At 42.2% G+C, this 22,091-nt stretch overlaps 1 protein-coding gene across 2 annotated transcripts in view; it reads right to left on the bottom strand.

Annotated features, from left to right (window-relative positions):
- Nucleotides 1-22,091, bottom strand: part of OSBP2 (oxysterol binding protein 2) — a 278,206-nt gene that overhangs the window by 70,009 nt on the left and 186,106 nt on the right. For both annotated transcript variants that reach the window (XM_027865466.1, XM_027865472.1), the window contains exon 4: nt 9,102-9,352. In XM_027865466.1, the coding sequence (XP_027721267.1) occupies nt 9,102-9,352 (251 nt within the window). The remainder of the gene's footprint in view (nt 1-9,101; nt 9,353-22,091) is intronic.

Below are 22,091 nucleotides of genomic sequence, written 5' to 3'. Positions count from 1 at the left end.
AAGTCAATTGGGTGTGATGCTCTGATTTCTCTCGGGCGTCCAGTTCAAAAGATGGGTTTTTAAGGGGCAGTGGGGACAGATGCATAGAGCCCTGGGCTTAGGAATGTGCAAAGCTGGTTCTGAGTTCTGGTCCTAGTGAATGGCCTGGGGTTGGTTCATGTGTAAGATGCAGATACAGCTTACACTATCTAGTCAGGGAAGCTTCAGGGAGATGCAAGAGAAGTGATTTCATTTCTCACATTCCTAAAACATTAAGTCCCTTGAGAGCAGAGACTGTTTTTCCTTATATTCCTGGTGTGGAGCACAGTGCCTTGGCACATAGTAAATACATAATAAAATGTCTGTTGACTTGACTTCTCTGAGGCTCAGTGTTTTTATCTCTAAAATGAGAATGATAACTGTGGTACAACCATCTCACGGGGTTGTTGGAACAATCAATTAAGATTGTGGAATCACAGAATTTCAGATAATACTAAATCCCACTCAGACCTGAACAAGAGTCTCCTTTCTGTCTGTAAATGCTATGGCCTTAGCTGGGGGCAGAAACTAGTATCTTCATTTTTCAAATCAGGAAACAAAGTCAGAGGGATTCAGAAACTGCGTTATGTCACACAGTGCACTAACGGGAGTTCCCATGATTCTTAATTCTGCATGCTTAAAACAAACAAAACAATACCATCAAACTACAGCACTTAAAAGAGAGAAAGTACCTTTATACCCTTTGATTATAGCTGTTGGCAAAAGAAAACATTTGGAAAGTAGGTTCAGAGGTGAGAAAAATCTGACATGGAAATTCAAGCATCCTTTCATCTGCTAAAGGCTTTACTCAATGGAGCTTCCAGTGAAAGCAGAAATGGCTCTGGGGGCTGCCAGCATCCAGACTCATTGGCAGTCCAAGAATGGTCTTTACACGCATTCATTCACTTAACCCTCCCAACCACCCGAGGAAGAAGGCTGTGCACGTACTGACCCCACTGACAGATGTAGAAACTAAGCCTTATTCCAGGGTACAGGCTGGTAAGGATAATGCCCTTCCCTTGTCTATTCTGCAATTCCTACTCACCATTCAAGACTCCAAGAAACAGTCCCTGTTTGGCAGCCAGTCTAGTTCAATTGCCTCATTTCAAGAGTAGCATTCTGAAACTCGGAAACACGGGGTCAATAAGCAGGCATGCGATAAAAGGCACCCGCTTAAGGAAGAGGCTGATGGAGTTTTCTGACCCCAACTCCAAATCTGCTTCCAGTTGTCACTACCAGACCCTGGTGACCCTTTGGGCTCAAATTTGTAAAATACAAGTTTAGTCTAGATAAGATTTCTAAAGTTGCTTCTGGCTCCGACACATCATGTTTTATGTCCAAAGCTCACTCTCAGGTCTGAAATTCCACGTCCCAAGGTCCCTTTCAGCTCTAACATTCAACGAGTCCCTACGTGTAGACAGCTAGAAATAAGAGAGGGATGCTCCTGTGACTCCACTCAGACAGGACATCAGGCCAAGCGTCTGAGCAGTGCTTCCTAAACAGAGGCCGTCCCTGAATCTGAGAGGCCCAGCAGGGAAGCACTCCTGTGAGAAGCTAGAAAGGGGGAGGGGGGCCTTCTTGGAGACCTTCAGAGCTTCTGTGGGCTACAGGACAGCTCTACTTAACCACTCACATTTGTCAGAGTGTAGAAGCACCATTTCTGTTAGAGGAGTGAGGGTCTTTGGAAAAAAGTGAAGGTCTGCTTCTCATGAAGCAGAGGGCTAGCTGTGTGACTCAGTCATGTAATCTCCCTGTGCCTCAGTTTTCTCATCTGTAAAATGAAAGCGTTGGACTTGGTGGATTCTAAGATACCTTTCAGCTCTAAGGTATGATCCTCTCATTTAGAAATGCTTAGGTATGGCTCCAATAAGAACCCCACAGCATTTAGTTTGTGCCCTTCTGGACAAGGCAGATAAAATAAATGGGCTGGCAACTTTCTTAACACTTCACACCTATGTTCTGCTGTTGTCTTTGCTATATTCAAGCATTTGCTTTAGTCAATGCAGGAACCCCAGATGCACATTCTCCCTGCCCCCTTTCTTCCTGACACTCAGACTAGCTAGAGCTTATCTCCAGGAGCCCCCTGGATCACTGGGGTTGGCCTACCAAGAACATTTCACAAGCCTGGCAACAAAGCACAGTATGTCAAAGGACCAACCTCCAAAAGAATAGTAGGACTCAGTTCCGCAGCGATCCAGAAGAACGATTCAGGCTATGGTCAATGTGTGGGGACACGTGGCCTTGAATCCCACATGATTCAAAGCTCACTTTGCCTCTGAATCCACAGGCGGGATAGCTGACCGCCATCCTGGACCTGAGAACAGCCACTCCCCACACCCCACAACCACGATCCTTTCGAGGCCACGTGGGCTTTTCAATGCCAAGGTTAAGGTTTATGGGTTTTTAAAGACACATGGGCAACATTCTTGTTGTATGTATTAATATAGCCCAAGCTTGTTTATTATTTTCCGACACCATGTTGGTATCTACACAAATAATAAAATTATGTATTATAAACAGTATATGTATATACACATATATATGTATACATATATAATATATACACATTTAAAAATATATTATTATATACTAAATACACTTTACAACTATTTATTTTGATTCCCTCAGGAATGCTTGGGATTTGAAGGAGAATCCTATTAGCCAGTCAATAAATATTTGTTAAATGCCTATTGTGCTCCAAGCATTGTGCTAAGAGCTGAGGATACAAAGAAAGGGAAACCCCCCCCCCCAACAATTCTCTGTTCTCAAGGAATTAATAGTCTAATGGACAAAGAGGAAGGGAACAAGCATTTATCAAGTGCCTCCTATGTGCCAAGCACTCTTCTAAACATTTCACACATATTGTCTCATTTGAGCTTCACAATTTGGGAGGTAGATGCTACTACTGTCGATGTTCAGTTGATTTCAGTTGTGTCTGACTCTCCATGACCCCACTTACGGTTTTCTTGGCAAAGATATTGGAGTGGTTTGAAATGTCCTTTTCTAGCTCATTTTACAGATGAGAAAATGGAGGCAAACAGGGTTAAGTGACTTGTCCAAGGTCACACAGCTAGTAAGTGTCTGAGTTCAGATTTAAACTCAGGTCTTCCTGATTCCAGGCCTGGTGCCCTACCCGCTGTGCCACCTAGCCACCTCTCGTCTCGTTGGTAGTTATACAAATCCAGTTGCTATGGCTCCAAATCCAGTGATCTTTCCAGTACAACCCTTCCTCCCTCCAAACAAAAACAAAAACAAAAACAAAAAAAACAACCCAAAAATCAAAACTAAAAGTGCAGTGCCAGATCTCTTCGCACACTGTGGGTGGGAGGCGGAGAAATATAAGATTGACAATGCAGATTAACAAGCTCAGAGTTGGGAAGGACTTGAAGGGGGTATCTCACGCAAGCTAAACTCCCTGAGAAACTGTCTACTCTAGGTGCTGCTATTCCCTCTCCTTTCTTCTCATCAAAGCCCTCTTCAGTCTGGCTTCCAACCACATCATTCAACTCAAACTGCTGCTACTGGAATAAAATGTTCTCTGAATGTTTGATAGGATTTACTTGTGAATCCATCTGGAGGTTTGCTCTTTGGGAGCACATTTGGCTGCGAGATTATTTAAATATTCTATTTCTTCTATTTTTGCCATTACACATCCATTTTCTCTAAGTTATTAGTTTTGTCCATGTAACTGGGCAAAGTAGTTTCTAATAATTTCCTTTATTGCATCTTTAAGTGATACCAATTATTTTTCCCCCATTTTTGAAACAGTTTGATTTTCTTCTTTTAAAAAATCAGATTAGCTAATTATTTTATTAGTATCTTTAAAAACTGGCTTCTAGTTTTATTTACCTATCAAATGGTCTTTTGCTCTCAATTTAAAATTAATATCTTCTTTAAATTTTTAGATTTCTGATTCATTGTTATACAAGTTTTTTTTTTAACTACATGCTCAATTCATTAATTTATTCTTTTTGTTGTTGTTGATAGAGGGGTTTAGAGATATAAAATTTCCCCTCACAATTGTTTTAGCTACATAACAAAAGTTTTGGCATGTTATCTTATTATTATCATCTTCTTTGATGAAATTTCCTGTTGTTAATATTATTTGTCCTTTGACTCATGAATTCTTTAGAATCATATTGCTTTGCAATTACTCTCCTACAGCGTCTTTCTTTATTGACTCTTTACTGAATTGTGATCAGTAAACAATATGTTTTGTATTTCTGCTTTTCTACATTTTTAGGTGAGGTCTTTATGCCCTATTATATGTTCAATTTTTGTAAAAGAGCCATGTATAGCCGACAAGTGTGCAAATTTCTTTATATTCTCATTCACTAATCACCAGGAATTTATTATCTCTCATTTTTTAAAAGTTCAATTCAGGCCCTTAATTTCTTTCTTCAGTGTCTTTTGGTTAGATCTTTTATTATAATTTTACTATTTCTCTCTTTATCTCATCAACTTTTCCTTTAAGAATTTGGATGCTTTGTAATTAGGTATATATACATCAAGTATTGATACAGATTCATTATCGATGGTGCCTTTAAGCATAATGCAACTTCCCTGATTATCTCCTTTTATCTTTTCTATATTTACTGTAGTATTACCTGAAATCACTTATGCTACTCAGATTTTGCTCCAGTCCCTTATTTTAGCTCTATGTGAATCTTTGTGTTTCAAATGTGTTTCTTGTAAAGAACATATTGTGGGATTCTGCTTTCTAATCCGTTGTCTTATTCTCTTTTGTCTAATGGGTGAATCACCCCATTCACATTCCCAATTATAACTACTAATTTTGTATTTCCCTTCAACCTGTCCTCGTGTACTTTCTTCCCTCTTTACAAATAAAAGAGGGAATTTTTCATGTGATCATAGAAGTGAAACAGCCTGTTTTCTCTCTGTTGCAGTTCTTTTCTCCTTACTCTGTCCCTGGTCCCTCCCAGGTTTTTATTCTTGGTTCCTTTCCTTTGAGTTCTACCTTCCTGTTCCTCCCTCCAACATTTGAGATTGTTTTGCTTATAACTATTCCCTTAACTATCCTGCCTTCCCTCATAGAATCCTCTCTACCCCTCCCTTGTATGCCTTCTATTTCTCTTCTGAGTTTAATGTATTCCTACACTAAGATTTGTATGTATGTCTATGTATTTAACCTTCTTTTATCCAATTCAGATGAAAGTGAAGTTCATGGGATGCCCATTGTCATCCCTACCTTCACTCTATGGCTATATGCTTTTCATTGTAAGCACTTCTATTATTCAATAATGATTTCTTTCCCCTTTCTCCCTAGTATGGGCTCCTGTCCCTTCTATTTTTTGTCTTCTCCTAAGACCATTTAACTTCTCTTGAGATGATTAAAAGAAAACAAAACCACTTACAGATTCCTCTGTCATTTAACTTTTCTTTATGACCCTTAAAAATATTACGGTTCTGTGAAAACATGTTTCTTATCTCCCTATTAATGACTAAACAGTTAATCTCCACGTATTATCTTTCAATCATACAAATGTGAACCTTTCTATATTTCCCTTGGCACTTGCATTTACATTTTCAAACATCTACTCACTTCTGGTCTTTTCACCAGGAATGCTTAGAAATCTCCTATTCCATTAAAGATCCATTTATGCCCTTGTCGGTTTATACTTGGTTTTGTGGGATAGTTATCCTTGGTTGTTAAACTTCATCTCTCGACTTTGGGAATATCATATTCCAGCTCTCCTCTTTTTTGAAGTAGCAGGTGCTAAGTCCTGTATAACCCTTGGTGTGGTTCCTTAGTGTTTAAATTCCTCCTTTTTGATTGCTTGTAATAGTTTTCTTTAACCTTTGACAACCATTTCTTTGGTTCCGCCATCTCCCCAGTCACCCACACTCATTCTGTCATCCTCAACTCCTCCTCCAGCTATCCAATACACTGTCAAATCTTGACATTTCTACGTCTCCAACATCTCTTAAATATTTTCCCTTCTCATCACCTCTTATTTGGGTTTTGCAATGGCCTTCTAATTGGTCTCATTGCCTCTAATCCATCCTCCACTCAAGGGCCAAAGTGATTTTTCCTAAAGCATTTTTCTCAACACGTCACTTCTCCCTCCTCAAAAACTCCAGTGGCAAGGATCCTGGGAAGAGGGCCGAGTAGGTTACCAAACTCCAGACTCTCCAAATTTCCTCCAAAAGACAGAACACCACCTCAAAGTGAACATAGAGGGAGGAAATAAATAAAAGCTGGGGTAAAGCTTGTCCTCCTAAGACACTTTGAATGTTCTTTTCTCACATCCAGCTTTTAGTGTCCCTTTTTTTCCCTTGCAAATTCAGCTCAAATCCCACCTTGTGCAGGTGCCTCCTTTGCTGCTAGCCTTCTCTTCTGAGAATAGCTTCCATCTACCTGGTAAATATCTTGTGCCTGCATTACTGCTGACATATTGTCTCCCCATTACAATGTGAACCCCTTGAGATCAGGGACTATTTTGCTTTTCTTTGTATGTTCCACATTTACCACAGCACCTGGCATATAATAAGTGCTTAATAAATGCATATTGACTGACTGAATCACTAATTCCCTAGACACATGAAAAATGGTCATTAAGCCTTCACTTGAAAATCTCCATTGATAGAGAGTTAACACCCTCTTAAGTCAGTGTATTCCATCATTGAACAGCTTTAATTACTAGGAAGCTGTGCCTTAGAGTAAAATGAAATTTGTCTTTTGTCTACCTTGTGTTTTCTGGTCCTATTTCTGCACTCTGATGCCACGCAGAACAATCATAATTCCTGTTCCATGTGACCACTTGAAAGCCATCTCGTGATGGTCATCTTGTCCCTCCCTGCCCAGGTCTTAGATCCTCCCGCTGACCTTCCCCCATCTCTTTGGAGATGTCTAGGCAAAGGCTGGATGGTCATTTGTTGAGTCTGTTATACTGGGCACTCTGTGGATGTGGGGGTTTGACTATGTGGCTCCTGAGTCTCTTTCAACTTTCCAATTCTATGATTCCATCCTTCTCATTTTCCTTGTAAGACTCCTCTTTAAATGCCCTTCTCCATAAAAATAGGCCCAGTGCTACATAATACTACAGAGGAGCCTGACTAGGGCCTTGCTCTGAACTAGTCTAATACCGAGTTAACTTTCTGGTGGTGAGAGCTAGAGCTAAGGGTCTCACAGGGCGGGGATGCACTCTGGTGGGCAGTCTCTTCCTGGAGATAGTTTTGGTTTTAACATTCAAAGAGGAGCATTTAGGTTGCCAGGAGATAGGCTTAGTAGCTAGAGAAAACAAAGAGAACCACAAGATAGATTGAAGGTGGCAAGATTCAAACCACCAGGGAATCTGGTTGAGAGTACAAACTGTCTTGCCTGAGGAGTACTCCACAATGTTAAGAGAACACAGATGTTTAGAGGTAGAAAGGACTTCCTGTAACTCCCTAGTATTTTGCCTCCATTTTATACAGGAGGAAAAGGGGACCTACGAAAGGGAGGTTATGGAGTGGTCTACCTGCATCCTTTTACAGATGGGGAAATGGAGGTCCATAGAGGTGCAGGGATATACTCAGGGTCCTACGGTCACTTGGCAGTGATGCCCAGGACCTCCGTTCCCCAAGCCAGACTGCTGATCCCTAGAGACAGCAGAACCCCCTAACCACGGGAGAATCTGTAAAATCTGAAAGTCGGCAACTCTTGGGGACAGCCAAGTCTGAAAGGTTGCCAGACCCAAAAAATGACCCTGTCATATCCCATGGACTCAGATATTAATTTAGCACTCTTTTTTGGGGGGGGAATGGGGTAGAGGATGAAGGGAGGTCTGGATTTGTGACATCACCGGTATAGCGAACTCCAAGTGAGCAAACACCCTCTCCCAGTGTAGATCTGCAATGATTCTGCAATTTATAATCGTAAGAGTCACCAGCAGTGCTGAGAAGTAACTTGGAAGGATCATATAGGGCAACTAGGTGGTGCCACAGTGCATAGAGCACCAGGCCTGGTGTTCAAATCTGGCCTCAGACACTTCCTAGCTTTGTGACCCTGGGCAAGTCATTTAACCCTGCTTGCCTAAGTTCCTCATCTGTAAAATGAGCTGGAGAAGGAAATGGCAAACCACTCCAGTATTTTTGCCAAGAAAAGCCAAAATGGGGTCACGAAGAGTCAGACATGACTGAAACGACTCAACAACAACAACAACAAGGATCATATAACTAGCATGTGTCAGAGCTGGGAACTGAATCCAGGTTGTTCTGGGTCTGTAATCACCACCCCATTTAGTGTTCCTGCAACTTTGCAAAACAGAATGACTGACAGCAGTTTTCTAGTCAGGGAAGAGACACCATACCCCATCTACCACTAGCCCAGCCCAGGATCTTGCCTGGATGGCTGGCCTAGCAGGACTTCTGGAAGAATCTAAACAGAAGTCTGTGGAGGTCACACTGAGGACTGACAATACGTACCACACATGGGTGTCCTGGCTATGCCACATAGCCCAAAGGTAAGAGATGTGCTTGCTTAGGCATAAAACGTCCTCACCACAGAACTGGGAGCTGAAAAGGACCTGAGGCACCATACTGTCCAGTCATTTCCTTTTACAGATTGAGAAACTATAACCCAATGAGGGAAAGGGACTCGTCCCATAAGGACTAGGAAGGGAGCACAGCTGGGCTTCAAACCCAGGCCTTCTAATTCTGATTTCAACACTCTTTTCCACTACACCTTAGAATTCAATCCAATCTCAATTCTTTACCCCTGCCCTGTTAAGAAAATACACATTTTTAAAACATTTCCTTGTCAAAAGCTATTATACTTAGAAGATGACAGTAAAGAAGAAGAGAGAGGTCTGAGAATGATACAAAAACAGATTCACACATAAGCCATGGTGTATGCGTGTGTGTGTGTGTGTACATGTGTGACTGCCTGGATTAGCTTATCCCCAGCTATGTGGCCAAAACATTCATGCACACAAACTTTCCCTGGGAACATTAACTACACAAGCAGGGCACATTCTCTGACGGGATGCTTTACATCTTACCCTTGGTCAGATCTAACTCTATGTGGAGCCTGGGCCCAAGGATCAGAAGAGCTGAAGGGAAAAAGCAGGACTGGCACTTACATTGATCATAGCATTGGAGGTGATCCGAAATAGGGTGGCCCGCTCATTAACTGCTTTTAGCTTCTCCCCACTTTCGACAGGTATTTTCAGGCTCTCCAGCTCGCTCAGCGACCTCTGGAGAGCTGCCCCATGTTTTGAGATAAGGTCATTGCAGATGCTTAGATCGTCCAACTTGCCCGAAAGAACGCTTAAGGTGTTCTGCAGTTCACTCTTATCAGAATGGGTGGGTACGTCCTCATCACCAGAGTCATCTGTGTAGGGAGGAGAGGGGGAAAGATGGTTTCCATGGTTACCACTGGACCACTTTCAAACATCAAGCCTACTTGGTCAAAGGAAAGAGAGAGAGATGGCCTCTGTCAGCGAGCAGCCAGAGCTTCAATGCCCAATTCTAAGTCCCCCGAGCAGCTTCTTCTCTGTGTGCAGCCTGGGTCTCGTCTCTGCTGCTAGACCTATTATCCAGGCTCCGTGTACAGCTTGAAAGTGGCTTTTTCCACCCCACCCGCATGCCGTCTCTCCAAGCTGTTCACTTCCTGTACTTGACTCCTAGAATTCAACACAAGAGAAGAACATTCCAGAATACTGCCCTTTCATCACAGAAGGGAAGATTTCAAAGGAACAACTACTCTGTGTGGTCTGCAAAAAGAAGGAGCCCTAGGTTCACACCCAAAGGTCTGTTACTTGCTCCCTAGGTAACCTTGGACAAGCCACCCTTCTTCTCTGGGCCTCAGTTTCCTCCTCTGTAAAAAGAATAGATTGGATAAGGTCATCTCTAAATCCACTGACTCTAATCAAACACCAGTCACAGTCTATTCCTCTTTATTGCTCTGGATATCCTGTGTGAAGCAGCCTGGCTTTGAGACCTGGCTGTCACTTCTGCTGAGTCTCGGTTCCCTCTTTGGTTAAGATGTCTAATAGGGAGCAGGAGATGTGAGGCTACAGTTAAGAAGAGAAGTTCCGGCTGGAAAAATCTTTTGTAAAGTGCTACAGAAATTGTAACAACAACTCACCTTTCTTCATAACAACTCTGATAGGTAAGCAATGCGAATGTTATCATCTCCATTTTAAAGATAAGGAAACTGAGATTCAGAGAGAATTAATGTCTTTTCACATACCTAATATGTAGCCGAATATGGACTCAATTAATCAAAAGCATTTAATTAAATGCCTACTAAGTATCATGCGTTGGTTGAGCACCAGAGAAGAAAAGGACAGAAGTAAAATAGTTTCTTCAAGGAGTTTACATGCTATTCAAAGAGATATCATGTACACATATAAGTATATATGAAGCACATATGAGAAAAATAAGAGTTAATTTGGGGCGGGGGTAAGAGAAAAGGCATTATCAGCTGGAGTGATCAGAAAAAGTTCCCTGTAGAAATAGGTGCTTCAGCTGAAGGGAGTGCATTCTGGCTCATGAAGGGTCATGCAGTACAAAGAGCCATTCCCCAATTGATAAATGGACAAAAGTTATGAATAGGCAGTTTTCAGAGGAAGAAATCAAGGCTATCAATAGCCATATGAAAAAATGCTCAGAATCATCAATAATTAGAGAAATGCAGATTAAAGCAACTCTGAGGTACCACCTCACACCCATCAGATTGGCTAAAATGACAAAAAAGGAAAATGACAAATTCTGGAGAAGAAGTGGGATAACAGGCAAACTAAGGTACTGCTGGTAAAGGTGTGAACTAATACACCCATTCTGGAAAGGAATTTGGAACTCAGCTCAAAAACCTATTAAACTGTGCATACCCTTCGACCCAACAACCACTATTTATACACCCTAAAGAGATCAAAGAAAGAAAAAAAGGACCCACATATGCAACAATATTTATAGTCACTCTTTTTGTGGAGGTAAAGAAGTGGAAATTGAAGGGATGTCCATAAGTTGGGGAATGACTGAACAAGTTACTGTATATGAATGTGATGGAATACTATTGTGCTGTAAGAAATTATGAAGGTTTCAGAAAAATCTGGGAAAGCCTGTAAGAAACGCACAGTGAAGTGGGCAGAACCCAGAGTTCTGTTATATTACTGTTACATGATAACAGCAATATTGTAAAGATAATCAACTGTGGAAGACTCAGCAACTCCTAAACAAAATGATCCACAGCAATTCCAAAGGATTCATTGTAAAACATGCTGTCCATCTCCAGATGGAGATCAGTTCTCTGCTGCAGATTGAAGCATAAACCATAACTTGTTCAGCCATTTCCCAACTGATCAGCATCTCTTCAATTTCCTTCAATATGAATGTGACAGAATACTATTGTGCTCTAAGCAATTATGAAGGGCATGGTTTCAAGGTGTGGGGTGGGGAACATGGCTAATGTGGAAATTTATTTTGCACAACTACACATATTTGTTTGTAATGGGTTCTGTTTTTCTTTCCTTCTCAGTGAGCGAGAAGGGGGTAGGGGTAGGGAGAGAATTTCAAACCGAAAAAAAAAAAGAATAAAAAGACTGCTTTAAAAAATAATTTTCTTAAAAATGAGAGACTATATAAATTATCACACATAAAATAAGTACAGATGGACAGAAAGGAATTGCTGCTAGTAGCTGTGGGGAATGGAAAAGTCTTCCTGGAGGAAGTGGCCTTTGAGATGAGCCAAGTGCTCAAAGGAAGCCAAGGATTCTAAGAATCAAAGGTTGGGAACGAAAGCATCTCAGGCATAGGATATAACCAGTGTGAAGCCTCTGATGTGGGATATGGAGCATGGTTTTCAAAGAACAATAAGCAGACCAGTATGGCTGGATCAGAGAATACATGGAGGGAGCAGAATGTTGAAGACTGGAAAGGCAGGAAGGAGCCAGGCTGTGAAAAGATGCCAAAGAATGACCTTCACATTTAATTCTACAGGCAGGAGGGGAAGGACACTGTCAGACCTATGCTTTAGGAAAATCACTTTGGCAGTGAGTGGCATACATACTGGAGCGTGGAGAGACTTGAGACAGCAAGACCAATGAGAAGGCTATTTGTAATAGTCCAGCTGAGATGTGATGAAGGGTGGTGGTTGTGAGTAGAGGGAAGATGATATATGTGGGAGATACTGTAGAGAAAGAAATGATAAGACCAGACAACTGACTGGATCTTGGGAGGGAGGGGGAGAGAAAGAGAGAGAGAAAGACAGAGACAGAGTCAGAGAGAGAGAAGGAGAGACAGAGAGAGAGAGACAGAGAGATCAAAGATGACACTAAAGTTGTAGACTTAGGGGGGTCTTAACCAAGGGATGATGGTGCCCTTGACAAAGTTCAGAAGAATGTGAGATAATGAGGGATGATGTCAAAAGGATGTGAGATGAAGAGAAGGTGATAAGAGGTAACAATAGAATCAGGTTTTTTTTTTCCGGTAAAATATGAAACAAGGTCATCAAGGTCACCAGATGTGAGTCAGAAGAGAAAGTGCTATGAAAGGATTAAAGAGAGAACAAAAAGTTTGGAGCATCCATCATCATAACTGAAATATGAAATCACTTAGGAAGGAGTAGTGGGACTGCCTTGTCAAAGTGAGAACCCAGCTTAAAGTAGTTCACACAAATTTGTAATGGGCCCAGTCATCACGGATTAGTGGTTTCTTCCAGTTTCATTTGGCAGCCCGTGAGCAAAAGTGGATTATGGCAGGAGTAATCTAGGGCTGAAGGCCCTGGCAAAGTATGAGTAGTAAGAGAACAAGAGAACACAGGATTCACGAGTATAGTGTAGAGTTTAACTAGTTCACCAAAGGGTTAAGATTAGGAGGGAAGGAAAGAGTGTATGTAGCCAGAGGAAGGGTGATGGCCTTGGATGGTACTTTTGGAGGTCCTGATAAACATGAAGAGTAGGTTTATTTCATTTTATTTATTTATTTATTTTTAGTGAGGCAATAGGGGTTAAGTGACTTGCCCAAGGTCACACAGCTAGTAAGTGTCAAGTGTTTGGTCTGAGGCCGGATTTGAACTCAGGTCCTCCTGACTTCAGGGCCGGTGCTCTATCCACTGCGCCACCTAGCTGCCCCTAACAGTAGGCTTAGAAGGAATAAGGAAAAGGGAAAAATAAACAATTATGATCAGATGAAGGAAATTCAAAAGTTCTTGATCATGGAAGTAGAAAATGTGTGGGCGATACAAGGTTGAGGGTAGATAGGACCACATCTGTGTTTAGTTTAAGTGGAACAGAGGAGTGGTCACAGGAGTTGAAGATTTTGAGGAACTTGGAAGTGAGGATATTTGAGGGAACACCAAAATATATGTTGAAGTCCCACTGAATGAGGTAGGGTAGAAGGAGAAACTGTGAACCAGGCACTTAACTGACTGGGAAAGGAAGGAGAACGGCCCCGTGAGTCAGTAGATAATAGCTACCCAGCTACCAGAATACGAATTGGGTGATAGACTCGGAATGAATTAACTTCAAAGGAGGTAACACTGTTGAGTCATAGCAGTGGAGGATGAGTATGGAAGTGGCAATGAGGAATAAAGAGCATTCCAATCCCCATTTCGTGATCAGTGCGTTAGGAGTATAAAAAATGGTATCAAAGGCTGCTGTGTCATTTGGAGGGAGACATGTTTCTGTGAGTACCAGATGTGAGAGGCACAAAGCAGTCTAAGATGAAGTTTAAAACGAATTACGAAGCAGAAATTCCGGAGGGCACAATGCAAATTCCCTTCCCGGTTGTGCTTCTTACTTTCTGGTGTTCCACATCATGCTTTCCCTACAGTCTTGCCTTGAACATCTCTCTGTTACGCCAGCCCCCTTCGCCCCTGGATGAGGTTCCTCCTGGGACTTCTGTTCTGTGCTTCTCACTTTCTGGACTCCAACACTATGTCCCCACACTGGTTTCTTCACCACCACACCCCCTTGGTTTTGTAGCTCCCTTCCATGTGCTGTCTTCCCCATTAGAATGTAAGCTCCTTGAAGGCAGAGCCCGGTCTTTTTGCTTGCACTTGTCTCCTGGTGCTCAGTAAGTTGCCTGACATGCTGGGCTAAGTCTAAGAGCTTCCTTAGTCTGGCACCCAAGTTCCCAACCTAACTTTTGAGATTTCCCTTCCACTACTCTTCCTCACATACTCTGTTTGTGGCAAGCCTAACTAACCACGCACCATCTCCTGTGTGCGTCCCATGTTTTCCTGCTTATACAGCTTACTTATTTTCTAAGCCGGGAATGCCCCTGCCACCTCATTTGCCTCTTGAGATCCCATCCCTTCTTTGAAGTCCTGATCAAATACCAACTGCTCCGGGAAGCCTTTGATGATCTGCCCAGTTAGAAATGCTCTTTATCCTGGGAAGACTTGTATGTACCAATGAAGAATGAAGTAAGCAAACCAGGAAAACTACTGATACAATGATCACAACATTATGAGAAAAACAACTTGGAAAGACTTTGCAGTAACCAAATCATGATTCCAGATGACTGATGTTGAAGCAAGTCTCTTTGGTGGAAAGGTGATGGACTATAGAAGCAGAAGGAGACATTTTCAGACTCTATCATAACAATGTCTTCCCTCACTGTACTTTTGGTACGAGAGAGCTTTCTTTGCGGGAAGAGGGGGGAGGTGAACGGCTGAGTAGAATGGTAGTGCTAATGATAAAAAAAACCACCAAAACTTCCATACCAAACCCAAAGGAAGTGATCTTTCTATCCTCAGCCCCCACATAGCCTTTTGCTCATTTCTCTCATGCACCATACACAAGTGTATATGTTGTATCTTCCCTAGCCCCAATAAGGACAGGGACTGTGTCTTATTTTTTCTCATCTCTCCCAGGGGCAAATATAGTATGCTGCACAGATAAGAGATTTAATGATTGCTCATTAAAATGAGTCAAATAGAATCGTCTTATAGCACATTCCCTCTTGGAATTTCATAAGTAAAGGACCTGTTCATAAAGGAACAGCTCTTTCATTTGTAGGACCCTTAAAAGGAACAGGTTGCCATAGAAACAGCTACCTGTATCATATGCTAGAAGGGTTATTTTTAGAACCTGGATGTTTGTAAGCTCTTGGGTAAAATGGATCAAATTTCTTGGAAGAAGTAGTCCTTTGGGGCTCTGTCAGAATGATCACTAGAATGAAGGGAAAACAAAGTGGACTGTGCGGGTAAAGGGGGACAGGAGGCTTGTGAGCTCTTCTGATAACATCAGATTACATTTACTGCTTTGAATGATGACTTGGTGAGGGATGGTCTCTAAGTCAGGATTCCTTGGGTTCCAGTCAAACCTCTGGCATATGCTGACTGTGAGACTGTGAGCAAGCTGCTTCACTTCTCAGTGCCCAGATAGCTTTCTGACTTTAAGTTACAAGAGAGTCACTGACAGGCATTGTTAGAGAGTGTCCACACCATTGAAATTAGAGGTCTGGACATACAAAAAATAATCACTTACTTTTCATTGTGGTGTGTCTTGTCTTCCCAACTAGAATATCAGCCCCTTGCGGGGGGAGGGACAGCGTCTTCTATATTTTCAGCATCCCCACAGAAGTACTTTGGGGTAGTAAAAAGAGACCTGGAGTTGGTTTCAGAGATTGGCAACTGTGCTACCCGCTGTGAGCACCAAGGTATGCAATATCTCTACTGTCAAGAAAGATTTTCTGGACGACTGTTGCATTTGGACAGCCAGAAAGGAGGGGAAGGTCATTTTCAGCTGTGGGGAACGTGTGCCTATCCTTCTTTATTGTTCTGGATATCCTGTGTGAAGCAGAAGGCCTGGCTTTGAGACCTGGCTGTCACTTCTGCTGAGTCTCGGTTCCCTCTTTTGTTTAAGATGTCCAACAGGGAGCAGGAGATGTGAGGCTATAGTTAAGAAGAGAAGTTCCGGCTGGAAAAATCTTTTGTAACGTGCTGTAGAAATTGTAACAATAACTCACACCTTTCTTCATAAGAACTCTGAAATGCTATCATCTCCATTTTAAAGATAAGGAAACTGAGCCTCAGAGAGAATTAATGTCTTTTCACATACCTAGTATGTAGTTGAACATGGACTCAATCAATCAGAAGCATCTAATTAAATGCCTACTAAGTATTAGGCTTTGCGTTGAGCACCAGAGAAAAAAAGGACAGAAGTAAAATAGTTTCTTCAAGGAGTTTACATGCTATCCAAAGAGATATCACGTAAACATATAAATATACATGAAGCACATATGTGAAAAATAAGAGTTAACGGGGGGGGGGGGGGGCGGTGAGAGGAAAGGCATTATCAGCTGGAGTGATCAGAAAAGGTTCCATGTAGAAACTGGTACTTGAGCTGAAGGGAGTGCATTCTGGCTCATGAAGGGTCATGCAGTACAAAGAGCCATTCCCAATTGATAATTTTTCTGTCATATTTAGCCAATTTGATGGGTATATGGTGCTACCTCAGAGTTGTTTTAATTTGCATTTCTCTAATCAATAGTGATTTAGAGCATTTCTTCATATGGCTATAGGTAGCTTTGATAACTTCTTCTGAATTCTGTTTGTTCATATTCTTTAACCATTTATCAATTGGGGAATGACTCATTATAAATTTGACTCAGTTCTCTATAAGTTTAAGAAACGAGGCCTTTATCAGAGAAACTTGCTGTAAAGTTTTTTCCCCCTAGTTTCCTGCTTTCATTCTAAATCTTGGGCATGTTGGTTTTGTTTGTGTAGAAACTTTTAAATTTTATATATTCAAAATTACCCATTTTATTTCCTGTGATTCTCTCTATCTCGTTTGGTCATAAATTCCTCCTTTATCCATAGATCTGACAGGCATGTACCCATTTTGACCTTATTTTGGTATAAGGTGTAGGATGTTGGTCCATACCTAGTTTCTACCAAACTTGTTTTCCCAGTAATTTCTGTCACATGGTGTGTTCTTGTCCCAAAAGCTTACATTTCTGGGTCTACCAAACACTAGATTACTATGGTCATTTACTACTATGTAAGGTATACGTAATCTATTCTACTATCTACTACTTCTTAGTTATGAAAAAAACCAGACTGTTTTCATGATTACCACTTTGTAATACAGTTTGAAATCTGGTACTGTTCACATTTTTTTTTTACTAATGATTCCACTGGAATTCTTGATCTTTTGTACTTCCAGATGAACTTTATTATTTTTTCTAACTCTTTAAAATAATTTCTTGGTAGCTTTCTTGGTACGTTACTAAATAAGTAAATTAATTTAAGCTGAATTGTCATTTTTATCATATTGTCTCAGCCTACCCATGTGCTCAATATTTCTCCCCTTATTTGGATCTGTATTTGTGTGAAAAGTGTTTTGTAAGTGTGTTCATATAGTTCCTGGGTTTGTCTTGGCAGGTAGATTCCCAAGTATTTTATACTGTCTACAAATTGTTTTTTGTTTTAAATTTATTTCTTTTTAGTTTTCAACATTTACTTCCACAAGATTTTGAGTTCCAAATTTTCACTCCATCTTGCCCCTCCCCCCACCCCAAGCGGGCATGCATTCTGAATACCCCTTCCCCTAGTCTGCCCTCCCTTCTATTCCCCCCTTCTCTTATCCCCCGCCCCTTTTACTTTCTTGTTGTCTGCAGTTTTTTTAAATGGAATTTCTCTTTCTATATTTTCCTGCTGGACATTGTTAATAATACATAGAAATGCTAGTGAATTATGTGGGTTTATTTCATATATTGCAACTCTGCTAAAGTTTAAATTGTTAGTGGAAGTTTTTTAGTTCACTCTTTAGCATTCTCTAAGTCACATCATCTTGCAAAGAGTGATAGTTTTGTTTCCTCATTGCCTATTCTAATTATTTCAATTTCTTTTTCTTGTCTTACTGCTTAAATAACAGTGGTGATAACGGGCATCCTGTCCTTACCATTCTTACCATCCTTGACTTCTTTCTAGCATGTGACACTTTTGTTACATTCTCTATTTCTCTGGGGCCTTCATGTCATTGCCCTCTTTCTCCTAGCTCTCTTCCTAGCTGGCCACACCACTCAGTCTTCTTTGCTGGTTTATGATCCATAGGTATCCCCTGAGACTCTGTCCTTGGGTCCTTTTCTCAAACCATGACAAAGGTGGAAGGCATCTTAAAGGCCATCTAGTTGAACAGTCTCATTTTTCAGAAGAAAAGATGAAGGTTCAGATAAGCAAAGAGACTGGCCAAAGGTCAGAAGTGCAAGACATGCCTGCAATGTCTCCATCTCTTAACTTACCTGACTTTCTTCAAGATTTAGCTCAAACCCTATCTTCTTCAGGAGGTCTTCCCTGAATCTCCTGCTGCTGAAACCTTCCCCTTTGAGAGTGCCTTTCCATCTACTCTGTACATATCCTGCATGTACCTGACTATTGACGTGTCATCTCTCCACACTGGAAAGTAAGCTCCTTAAGGGCAGGGACAAATTTTTGCCTTTTTTCTATATCTCCAGGAATTAGCCCAATGCCTGGGACATATTAAGCCCTTAATAAATGCTTATTAGTTATCGGAAATGTTCTGTATCCATATAGGATACAATTATTTCTAATCTTCAGTTACCAAGGGTCCAATCATTTTGTTTTTTGAGCATCTGATGGTAAATATCAGTAGACCTCAATAGCTGATGGAGACAGGTCTCAAAATGTAGAAGTGAATTTGGAATCCAAAGTGTGGCTTTTGTGGAGCATGTCAGTTGCCTTTAATTATGCCAGCTCCAACCGGGACCTGGATGGTGAGAGAACAGCTCAAATGCCTGGGAATGTGTAGACTGGACACTAGAGACGCAGATGGCCAGGTGGAGTGCAGGAGGCGTGTGACTCCCTGAGCTGGCTCAGAGTGAATGTAAATAGTCTTCCCCTCCCAGATTGATTATTTTTTTTTAAACTCCGTAAAAGAGGCCATTCTTTGTCTCCTCTCCAACCTAGCCTTAATCACTGAATGGGCTCTGCCTCAGTGTAACTGAGACCTGTTAAAGACCTTATCTTAAAAAGGCCAAGGTCTCCCACGGCATCCTGAGCCATCTCTAGATGTCCCGATCTTTATCTTGCCACCGGATCTGATGGCTCCTGAGGAGAAAGTGGGGCTGGTGATTCTGCACAGCCCTCCCTCACTTAAATCCAATTCATTTGCAAGTCACGGCATCACCTTCCTGATGTCACGGTCCTCTTTGAGAATGAAGGACAAGCAACAACACCATTCCTGATGCCCTCTTGTTGATTCACTTCAGCTAAACCAAATCAAAGGGGAGGGGGGAGAAGAGGGAACAAGCATTTATTAAGTACTTACTAGGTGCCTGACACTGTACTAAGCACTTTACAAACATTACCTCATTTGATCCTCACAAGAACCCTAGGAGGTAGGTGCTTTTGGTATCACCATTTTACAGGTGAGGAAACTGAGACAAACAGAGGTGAAGTGACCTGCTGAAGGCTGCACAGCTAGGAAGGGTCTGAGGCTATATTGGAACTCAGCTCTTTCTGACTCCAGGTCCAGCGCTCTAACTACCACGCCATCAAGGTGTCAGAGGCAAAAACCTCTGATGTCTGAAACCTTTCACTGTCCTTCAAGGCTCACCTCCTCGTCTGAGCCCTCTGCTGACCCTCTGTCAGTCAGACACCATCTTTCCTTCCTTTCACTTATACAGCCTGTACTTCCACATTCCGACCATAGTCTCCTTTACCTCCCATCACGTCCTGTTCTCTTCCCTGCCAGCAGGCTCTAAGCTCTAGGAGGGCACAGGCTGTGCCTTTCTCCATCCTGTCCCTCTTGCAGGCCCTCAGCACAGTGCCCATCATACACACTCACACATCAAGGATCATTTCCACATCAAGGATCCATCATACTCTTGGTGGGAGTACTCCTTGTACTCCGGCCACCCACACAGACGCCAGCCCCTCCACACCTCCCGCCATAGTCAATGTTCCCCTATTGGCCCGTACGCTGAGCTCTCCCCACTAAGCAAGCCTGGTCCTTGGAGGATGGACACACACATAGCTTCATGGTGGGACCTGTCTAAGTTTATGATCCATTCATAATGCACTTTAGAACTCAGGCCCAACCCACAGTGAGGCTTCAGGACAGTGTACTTAAGCCCACAGTAGGTGCTTAGTGCTTGCTGAATGACTCTAAGGATTTAAAAACTACTTTTTAATCCGAGTTTGGGAGTATACAAGTTGGGCCTAGGAAGAAAGTTGGAGAAGAGAGAAGGTAGGGATTATAGCAGGAAAATGCAAATTGCCAGCAGCCCTAACCAGTGATAAAAATAAGCCTAAGTGACTGAAGGCACCCCAGTTGGCTGTTTGCTGTGCCCATGATGAGCATGTGAATGCCCTACATACAGAAAGGTCTTTGAATAAACGCAACGATCCAGCACCAGAGTTGGTGATTACTGGGCAATTACTACACATCCCCTTCAATGATGAATGCTTCTAAGCCATTGAGATCACCTCTAGGGACATAAACTCATGGCTTGAAATGTCTAAAAATAGGCCACATTCCAATTATGGCATTTGGCAAGGATTAAAAAAAAAGCTGCCTCCAGCAATCCTGATTGCTTGGGAAGGCTCCAATGTTCTTGTAAACCTCCCCAAGGGTTGGTTCCTGCAGGGGGGTGGGGGTGGGGGTTGGGTGGGAGTAGCATCAGCATCTGCAGAATGACTTGGTTATGACCTGGTCCCAGCCCCTCTCCCTGAACCCCACTAAGCGGAAAGACACGATCAGATGCTTTTGTTTCCTACGTGACTCTTTCATCAATATCCATCTAGTAGAGGAGAGGGTACAGCACTGGTTCTAGTCAAGTACGAAGTCTCCTTTTCCTTTCAACTCAAAAAAAGATGATGCTCAAGTTATGAATTCTTTCAACATTGGCCAGGCCCCAACATGAGGGCATCATCGATCAACAAATATCTTATAAAACGGCCAGCCAGTATCTCCAGAACTCTAGCTCCTCCTTCCTAGAACATGTCTCTGCAGATGGGCAACCGATCCTCTTTATTACAAAACCAACTCTTAAGTTCTTGTTACGATCATCACAAATATTGAAGGACCTATGGTTTTACTGGCTTTAGTTTGCTCATCTTCAAAATGGGGCTAATAGCAGCTCAGGGCACTTACCCACAAGGCTGTTCCAAGCACCAATAAGATAATGTGTGGGAAGCACTTTGTGGGCCTTAAACCCCATGGAAATGTCAGTGTTGGTCATTCTGCTATTATTTGCTTTTGGATGGGTTTGGAGAGAGGTGGTCCTGAGAGAAGTCACTATCTTCCTATCACTCCTTCCTATTCAAAGTTCTGTTAAGTATTACTCAGGTGGATACAAAAACCACTTTTTGTAGCTGAAACAAAGTATGAGGAAGTTGGCTGGTCCTCTGGCTTCCCAAGAGCATGCTCACAAGCCTCCCAGCAGCAGGTGGCACAGCGGCGATGCTGCATGCTTCGGCCTAGACCCACACAACTTGATCTTCTCTGCTAAGCATCTACACTCCTTCAGTTCTGGGTGGCGTGGAACCTGAGGATCTGAGATGATGTCATTCATTTAAAATGCCATTCTTCAGTTCGTATGAACCAGGTTATGTCTGGCCAACAGGGGGCAGCAGTTTGGTCTGTGGGCCTGGTCTATAGCTCCACTGCAATCTAGTGCTTGAGGTTTCCTGGATGTTTGAGGGTCTGTATTTATAATATGGGGATTGTCTCCTGTCGTTGCATGAGAGTGAGTTGCTTATGTCTAATTCTTGACACCAGGCCACATCTTGCTGGGTATTCAGTAGGTGTTCAATTTTTAAAGCCTGCGTGGTCTACACAGTTTCCTTGCAATATCATTACCATGATTCTTATTACTGACACTGCTCTCAACCCCTCTGTGACAAACCTCCAAGAGCCTGAGGTATTACTAGTAAGATAAAACCAGGCTGTAAGAATCCCCCCTCCCTTTGGATGTAGCCCCAGACCATGACAAAGCACTTGACGCACTGCAGTTCTTCCTGTGAGGTCTAGAAAGCAGCTGAGGCCCACCCACAACTAGGAAGCGATCTGCCCACTGCTCCACAGCGAGCAAAGCTAAGCCTGAATCTCATGTGTCCTGACTCAAAATCCAGGATCCTTCCACAAAATTTACCCTCA

The sequence above is a fragment of the Vombatus ursinus genome, unplaced genomic scaffold (genome assembly GCF_900497805.2).
Source record: "Vombatus ursinus unplaced genomic scaffold, bare-nosed wombat genome assembly UNPS02001287.1, whole genome shotgun sequence".
In the NCBI taxonomy this organism is placed as follows: Eukaryota; Metazoa; Chordata; class Mammalia; order Diprotodontia; family Vombatidae; genus Vombatus; species Vombatus ursinus.
This window is presented reverse-complemented; position numbering and strand designations above follow the sequence as displayed.